Source organism: Nicotiana attenuata, unplaced genomic scaffold (genome assembly GCF_001879085.1).
Source record: "Nicotiana attenuata strain UT unplaced genomic scaffold, NIATTr2, whole genome shotgun sequence".
Lineage (NCBI taxonomy): Eukaryota > Viridiplantae > Streptophyta > Magnoliopsida > Solanales > Solanaceae > Nicotiana > Nicotiana attenuata.
The window spans coordinates 371,942-381,195 of NW_017670440.1; the positions used below are offsets into that span (position 1 = coordinate 371,942).

At 37.5% G+C, this 9,254-nt stretch overlaps 1 protein-coding gene across 1 annotated transcript; it reads left to right on the forward strand.

The window, feature by feature from the left end:
* Positions 1–1,773: 1,773 nt before the first annotated feature.
* Positions 1,774–8,993, forward strand: LOC109239455 (protein ABHD17B-like). Its single transcript, XM_019406023.1, has 5 exons — positions 1,774–2,349; positions 4,253–4,289; positions 6,346–6,582; positions 6,676–6,723; positions 8,291–8,993. The coding sequence occupies exons 1-5, from the start codon at positions 2,042–2,044 to the stop codon at positions 8,678–8,680; spliced, it is 1,020 nt and encodes a 339-aa protein (XP_019261568.1). The 5' UTR covers positions 1,774–2,041; the 3' UTR covers positions 8,681–8,993.
* Positions 8,994–9,254: the final 261 nt, after the last annotated feature.

Here is a 9,254-nt window from a genome sequence, read left to right on the forward strand (position 1 = left end):
TTCTTTCGAGAGATTGTTGCCTTTTATGGCTGTGACGTAGTGGATGATATGATCTTCTAGGTCTGTAGTACCGTCATATATCTTCAGGTATGGTGGCATTTTGAAGGTTTTTGGAATGGCGTGGGGGGCTGCTTCCTCGTTGTATGGTTGCTCGATGAACCGACCAACGTCCCGTTTTGGTAACAACTTTGGGGCGCCTGGTATTTTGTCGACTCTTTCTTGATGCTCCTCCATCTGGTTACGTAGTGCCTTATTCTCATTTCCATTTCCTCCATTTTCTTTAGGATGGCTGTGAGTGCGTCATTACCTGCGTCAACAGTAATATGAGTGTTACATGTGCAGGGGGCATCTTGTTCGTCACCGAATGTCATGACATCTATGTGTGCAATGTATTTATCCTCCCTTTTAGCGGGTTTATCAAGTATGTTGTTCAGAGTGTCTGTTAGCCACTCTTCCAGTAGTCTTTTTACCGCCTGTGGTTCCTCTCCTGTTGTAGACGTGGAGGCTTCTTTTTTGCGCGAAGCAGTTACGCTTTCGTGCGGGGGAGGTGAAGTGTCTCTCCCAGGTATAGCGTTTGGTGTCACGTTTTCGTTGTCATCCCTGCCGTCTTCATTGATGGTGTTCAGGATGTTGGCTGTGACACCTGCTATTGCTTGTAACCTTGCATCTCTTTTTCCTGCCATTGTTAGTTTATGCCAAGCTGGGAAGAGATGGCTATCCCTTTCTATGATCTAGATGAAACTAAAATCTTAATTAAAGAATTTCCCACAGACGGCGCCAAATTGTTTGACCAAAAAGTATTGAACATTTTGATTAAATCAATCAATGATGAGAAGAGGAGTAAATCTTAGTTAAGGATAATAAATCTAGATCAAATGATAGATAAAATAGACAAAATGGAAGACGTTGGTTAATATGTTTTAGTCGATTAAATGTTCATATATGCAGCAACATAAATATGCAATCAGTTTAAGTAAATGCGATAGGCGTAATCATATGAAGTTGCTACCCAATTATTGAGATCTCTAGGAAAGCTTCTTTCCTCGGTAACAGAGTAGAAAGAGAAGAGATATAAGATGATTGAGGAATCTTTGGACCCTGTCAATGTAGAACAATGAAGTATATCTCTTGCATTCAATGAATAAGGCCTTTTTAGTATATTCTCTCAGTTGAATCTGTTACAAAGTGTTCTTTTGTCTCTCTTGCCCGGATCCCCTTTTCTTTACTAACCCTTCCTATTTATAAGGGACAAACTCCCAAGAAATCCTAAGAAGTACAACATAAAGAATATTCGAAAAGCATATTCTTACTGTCTCCTACTAAGTTTAAATTACCGTTGACATCTCGTCTCGACTGACTGCTCTTGGTCGTCGTCCTTCATCACGACGACCATCAGATGTTGCGTCACGATAACCTCGTCCCTCGTCCTACTCGGTAACTGTCGTGGTTGCCAAATTTGGACCCATACAGGGATAACTTATACCTTCTTCTTAAAAATTATGCAATTATCATTTTTAATACAACATACCAAACAGTGGATAAAAAACAATCCCGGTATAACTAATCCCAGCATAACTTATCCCGGTATAAACCGTATTCAAACCAAACGACCCCTTAGCAAGTACTTATAACCTAGTAAAAATGTGTGGTAATAGACCTAATATTACAAATTAAAATTCACTGGCGACAATATAAACAACTATTTGCACTATTTATGCATACTTGTATAACTTAAATCTTAATTAAACCCTTACAAATATGTAGTATTAAAGTTTTATTATGTCGCTGTTAGGGAGGGGTGAGTCGACGACATGTCAGTTATCACACACAAACACGCACTAAATAACAGAAATCTGAAACTCCCAACGTTCAACATCTCTCCTTATTCCTTCTAACAAACTCCTCTTCAACCAAACTACCTACGCGCAGCTCCCTCTTTCCCCAACCACGCGCCTCCCTTCACCACCACCACACCCAATCTCATAATTTCCACCTCCCATTTTTTCTGTTTTCCTATGCTATTATTCAGGCCCTGTGTAGTATGGGCGGTGTGACGTCATCCATCGCCGCGAAATTTGCCTTTTTCCCACCGAACCCGCCATCGTACACGGTTGTCGCCGACGAGTCATGTGGCGGCAAGCTATGCATACCTGAGGTACCAAGGAGGGAAAACGTGGACGTTTTGAAGCTGCGCACGCGCCGTGGAAACGAAGTCGTCGCGTTATACGTGAAGCACCCAAAGGCACCCGCAACTACGATGCTTTACTCGCATGGCAATGCTGCTGATTTGGGCCAAATGTTCGAACTCTTTGTTGAATTGAGCCTCCGTCTCCGGGTCAATCTCATGGGGTAAAAGTAAAAGTCCCATTATTATCCCGCAGAATTCTTTAGTATAATTACTCAATTTTCAGCTTATTTTTTCTTCTTCTGTGTTATTCGATCCTTAACTGTGAAGTTTATCGAAACCCCCATACTTTATCGCCTAATTATCGTTCATCGTTGCGCATTTTCACCTCATTGATTACTTAACCATGCTAAAGTACGTTGTTTTGGTGTAAACACCGGTTGTAGTTCTTACTGCGAGGTAAAAGTTCTTTACTCTTTTCCTTTTCGAGTGAGACCTTGGGGAACAAGTAGAGTTTTTCCTTGTGTTTATGGGTTTGCAGAGGCGGATAGATGATTTAAACTTGATGGGTTTAACCTTAATGTAATGTAGTTCACTGTATTTTGTAAATAATGGGTTCAAAGTTTAATATTTGTTGAAAGTTTAGTAATTTTTCACTTGTTCAGTTTCGGAAACTACAAGGTTCGGCCTGTTGCCAATACACTGCATCCACCACTGTGGGTTTCGAGGTGCGAAAACAGTTTGCAGAAATTAAAGGGGAAGGCATCTCCTTACCTTCCACAAGTTGTAGGAGCACTTCTAGTCAACACTTTTTGGTTGGAAGATAGGAAAAGAATGAGTTTCCTTTTCTCTTTTCAGTTTAGTTGATTTTTCCCCAACCTAGATACAGCTTGTACGATAAATGATAATTTTAGTGAATATGAATTGGAGAAGTTGGATGTATGACCCTCTTCAGCAAGTAAATGTATTTGATCAAGAGCTAATAGAGACTTATGTACTGAAGTCATTTATCAGTGTTATATGTTAGTTCTCCTATAGAAGGACGCACAGTAGGATTCAGGAGAAAGTTGGTATTCAATCAAGAAAGAATCCCTTTGGATAATTAGAGTAAGCTTCCCCCTCTTTTTCTCTAATGTGAGGCGATATTCACATTAACTTATAATTTTCAGTCCGTGGTTAGTTTCTAACATTGATGGTATACATGTTAGTTTCATTACGAAGTAGATGACTGCCTTTAATGGTGAAGTGGATTTAGTAAGCGAATATGTTGATTCTTGCCCTGGAAAGAGATCACATGTTTTGATTCAAGCTACCAGATTGTTGTGTTTCTACTCTAACTCAATGAGATCTTTGAAGACTCATGGATTTTATATCTTTCGACCTATTTACGGTTGCATTTGGATGCATTTATATCTTGTGGCATAGTCATACATTGGTGTCAATTTATGAAAGCAGAATGTTGCTGAACAGTGTTCTGCTTTTGTATCCCAACCTATGTGTGATAATTTTGTTTCTAAGAGTCTAAGATTACCTTAATGTAATTCTTTTATTAGTTTCGGATATGTTAAAATTGAAATCCTATGACATGGTATGTAACTTTTGAATCCTAACTTTTATTTTCTTAAAATATGAGCCAATCAGTGTCCTATTTCAGTTTGAAAGATTTTACTTTTAACCTTTGCAAGTGAGCTGCCTTACTTAAAATGAAACGGAAGTAGTGCACCTACTTTCTCGGAAGCTACTTATGATTGGAAACATTTAGTCCACATGAACTATGTTTCTGCCTTTTCAAGCAAGACATAATCTAGATATTTCTAGGGGACTCCACAAGCACTTATGTGGACCACATGGAGGAATAGGTGTAGAAGAGCTTTCGAAGGAATGGGAAGGAGATTTGTATAGCAGCAAATGATAGTGCTATTTTTTTTTTCTTTAGTTTGATGCACACACAATATCATACGAACACTCAAACTATGTATTTCAAATGATTTTTTGCTTTAACACCCCCCCCCCCCTCCCCCCTGTCTCCTCACTTTTTGGTTTTTAAATTTGTTATATTCAACAGTAGGATTGCTATTTTTCTTGGTTTCCTTTACTTCACTGACTTGCTCATCTGTGCTTCTTTAGGTATGATTACTCTGGATATGGACAGTCCAGTGGAAAGGTTAGAAATCTACTTCCTTTCTCAAATGAAGTAGGCAATTTCTTTCTCATTCTTCTTGAATAATTCAGGCAAGAGAAGAAAAAACAGTTAACTGCCTTCACATGTTTCAAGTTTGTTGCTTGCTTGTTAAAGTAGGAAGAGCTTTATGTATTTACAGTATCTTTATTCCCCGAACTAGCTCTAGGACCAAAAAGATACTTGTTCAAGGTGTAGGGTGTTACAACTTTGATTTTTACCCTTCTGAACTTGTCTAAAGTTTCTAACAAAATCATATGTATTTAGTTCTTCCCAGTCATTTTCAGATTGATGCGTTTCTTTTTAGTCTTTGGGTCTGCATGGAAAGCCATTTAGTTTATCTCTTAGAAGACGTTAATCTTCTTTCACCTCTCTTCCAGGCCTCATATTACTTGTCCTTCTTTACCAATATTACTACATAATGCTAGACATCAGCTCTTAAGGAACTCATGACGAGAGAATCTTGCATCATAAACATATAAAATCTCTTCTCTGATTGCAAAAAATAATGTGTCATGCGCAGTTTGACGAGAGATTTATGGTTGCCTTATCGAAGCAAATCAGTCTCCAACAGAATGCAAATTATGGAGAAGAAATTTTTCGCAAACTTGGAGGTCATTTAGCTGCCTAGTATTATAAAAGGAATCGCACTGATGACCACAGAAACACTATTTATATGATGATTCAATGGCGATTTCCCTTCTTTATTTGGGTTTTGGTTTTTTTTTTTTTTTTAGGGGGGGGGGGGGGGGGGGTTAGGGTAGATTTGTGTCTTTAGTTTATCAACAAAGGCAGCCTTCTGTACAAGCTTCAGCCACCTTAAAGATCCAAGTCCCTGGAAGTTAGTATCAGACAAAAGGCAATAGTGTGAAGAACAGATTTGGCAATGTTTTATACACGCGTTGTGGTGTCTACTTGGTTGAGGAACCAGTTATTAAACGACACTCTTGGCTTGTGTCGTAATAGATTGGACTATGCATTAAATAAAGATTGTACTTGAAAACAAATCCAATTAACTGTAGAAATAATAATCTGAGAAAATTTAAGTGCAAGCTGTAATTGGTCAATGAATATAGCTTGATCATGTAGAGGCTCCTAATTTGACTCGTCCTAGTTAATCTCATGATCATATAGGTTATACTACAAATAATAATAACAGCACAAACATGACAATTAAAAAGATTTCACATGAAACTTTAATAGTGTAAAATTTCTTTACAATATCAGATTGCATAACTTAAATTCATATCACATGTTGTTTAACCTCCTTTAAGGAAAAAAATGCCGGATTTTTGTATGTAGCTCTATCTTTTTTTAGTCCTTTTTTTCTTGTTTTTTTCTTAGATTTATGCCTACTAGTTTTCTTTAAACATTTTCCAAGTTAGGAATAACTTCTGCTCATAAATTTAAGTTAGGAAGTCATTTTCCTCCTTTTCTCTGAAAAATATTTTATAGTAGTAACTAAACGTCATAAATGACGTATTTTTCGAGGATACCTAACAGATCTAAGGTGAGTAAGGAAGAAACATTAGGATTTGTACATCAACTACATAAACACAAGTTGACTTCTCCGTGAAGATCGAGAAAACTTGATTCTTGATTTTTACAACAAATCTTAATGGATGTCGCTTGTGTGTCCCTAAGACATATCATGGGGTTCTATACATGAATAACTTCTCTTTCTCTTTTTCCCTCATTTCTTTGCTTCCCTATTGCTCTAGCTTTTAGATGCTGAAACTAGTAATGTTGTTTAGGCATCTAGAAGTGTAATTTGAATGTTGTTTCGGGCACTTTCTTTTGTTTCTTTTTGTCCTTCTCTGCCTTAATATCATAAATAACTTTGTTTGGAGTTTTAACTAGATATCTAGGAACTTCTTGAAAAGAAAAAAAAATTGATATCTAAGGAAGTGTCAGTGGAAAGCCTTTTATTTCTGGGAATGCCAGTCTTGGGACATTGTTTGGGTTATCATATGGGATTATTCTGCTAATTGCTGTCAACTATTACACTTAATATGATAAATTTATCCTTTCTTTGAATCAGCCATCCGAGTGTAATACGTACGCAGACATTGATGCAGTATATAAATGCCTAAAGGAGCAGTACGGTGTCAAAGATGAACAGCTAATACTGTATGGTCAATCTGTTGGCAGCGGCCCGACTGTTGATCTTGCATCACGGGCACCCAATTTAAGAGCTGTTGTTTTACATGGTCCAATATTGTCTGGTCTAAGAGTGTTGTACCCTGTCAAACGCACATATTGGTTTGACATTTATAAGGTAAACTTAAACCCTTGACTGCTTATAGTTTGTCTTGTGGTTTTTCCTCTTTCCACTTGTACAGGCTGACGTTTTTGCTCCAATTTCTTTCAGAATGTCGACAAAATTAGTATGGTGAATTGTCCTGTTCTAGTCATTCATGTGAGTTCTCTTCTTTTAACTGTTTAATCCTTGCATTCCGTAATTTTCCTTCCCTTCCTCCTTTTCTCTGAGCCCTCATTAGTCTCGTACAAGCTTCAGTGTACTTATGAAGACCTAGCGGATCGGTGGAGGAGGTTGGGGGGAAGGGAACCCTTACTAGTTTGTCCGGTTATTGTAGTTCCCTCTCCACAAACTTGCTTTTTGATGGATCATGGGTTTCCTTTTCATCTGACTATATTTTCTTTGCCACGGGAAGTTTTCACTACTAAAAAAAGGTCATTTCCGACTGAAAGCAGCGGTCGGTTTTAAAGGATTACCGACCAAAAATCGACCGACGCAATCGGTGTACTGAATTTTATTTATGCCGGTATTTCTGACACTCGAACAAAAAGAATTAAAATACCGATTGATTCATTTTCTTAATATGCAATTATAAAATGCGCCAGTTGGGAATGGAACCGAGGTCTCCACTGTGGCAAACTACTATTCTACTACTAGACCACTAGTGCTTGTTGGCCTAATGCTTACGTTTTTCTATTTATACTCTTCAATTGCATTTATTTTGCAAAAATAACCAACCCACTCGGTCGCTTGTCTTAAAAAATAAAATTATTGACCGCGTCGGCCAGTATTTCATTAGATTGTTTTAAATGAGTTGACCAAAAACCGATTTGATTCGATCAGTTTTCTGAATATGATTTTTCATTTTTAATTTTTAAATAGGAAATCGACTGACGGGTTCTTGAAAAATATTTTTTACGGGACGCAGTACTGTCCAACTCGGTTGGAAAAACAATTTCAGCATTTTGGCGCTAAAAAAAACAGTCGACTCGGTCGGTTTTGTCAAAAAATTGAAAAAGTATATTTGCATTTTTTGGTCGGTTTTTCGATCGGTAATCTTCAGCCAGAAAAAGCTGTTTTTAGTAGTGTTTGAGGAACTTATATGCTAGTTACACGCTTATTTTTTGCATTGATCCTTGAAAATCTTTCTATTAAGAGCCTATTTTTATTAACTGATTGACGGTAGTTGACAAGCATCAAGTGCTGAAAAGCACTTTTAAGGATTAAAGCTGATTTTATAAATGAACAGTTAGGTGTTTGGATATGTCTTGCAGTTGATAATAAGCTTATACACTTACCTAAACACCAAGTATGAAAGCTATGGAGATAGTTCAATCTGAATCTGGTTAAGAAGATCATAGGGGAAGAGAATGTTATCGGAATTCAGCCAGCTCCAAAGATGTCAATATAATGCAGCACAACCGACCATTTTTAGACAATCCAAGTCTATAAAAAGAAAGGATTGGCTTTTCTTTAGCTGCAACTAGTGGAACAAATTTCTTATCTAACAAACCTTTGGACTAATGAAACACTTTTGCACAATGTTGCAATCATAAACTTGATGTATGTATCAAGGATAGAAACTAAATCTAGGGCTTGTTCATGTGGCCGCACTTACCAATACAGTGATTCTACAACAGTGCAAGAATCATCTGAATCTAACATAATTTTGAGTAATCTCTAATTCTTCCTATCGATTGAATGTTTTAACATTTCCATGTGTTAGGGAACGGAGGATGAAGTTGTTGACTGTTCCCATGGAAAACAACTCTATGAGCTATGCAAGGAGAAGTATGAACCGTTGTGGATTGCTGGAGGTGGGCATTGCAATCTTGAGCTTTACCCAGTGTACATCAAACATCTAAAAAAGTTTGTTCTTGGTCTTGGCAAATCAAAACCGGCCACTGATGGTTCTCATAAAACATCTGTAGAGTCTGATAACAAGAGCAAACCTCCTGAAATTACTGCCACGAACACATCTGACCTTCCAGAAATTTCCAGAAACAGTTTGGATAGCCGACTTGATAAGACAAAGAAGTCAAACAAACCTGAGAAGTCTCGGATGAGCACAGATCGTATAAACAGGTTTAAGAGAAGAAAGGGATTAGTGTGGTGATAACTTTTGCATAGAGGGTATTTATATTTTATTTTGTAAAATATTGAACCGAGATGAGCTTAAATGGAGCGACATTGACATAAGAATTCATATAGCTGATCCCAACGTGCTTGAGATTGAGGCACAATCGTTTTAATGGATGAGCTCCAACTCCAAATACAATGTTGAGTTTGATTATAGTTGTAAATAATTGCATCTGTCTCGTTCTAGAGGTGAAGTTGTAAAAGAAAAATGTATTCTACTTCCTTTTCCCCCCTGTATCATCAAATTTTCAACTGTCATTCTACTATGAAAACCTTATAATTTTCTGCTGTGATGAGTTCCCAAAAATGTATTACTTAGAGATCACACTGAATGTGCAACTGCGTAGTAGAAGCTTTTGAGTCATTGTCAGCATACCAAGTCTGACTGTGGACTTAAAAGGGCCTGGAAATACTATTCTACATACATCAGTTCGATATCAAAAAAATTTTTAAAGAGCAGTGACAAATATAGATCGTTGTCAGCCCTCAGCTGTTGCTGAGGGGTCGAGGCAGAGCCAAGCTATGAGCTCGGCCGGACCCAGTAATTTTTG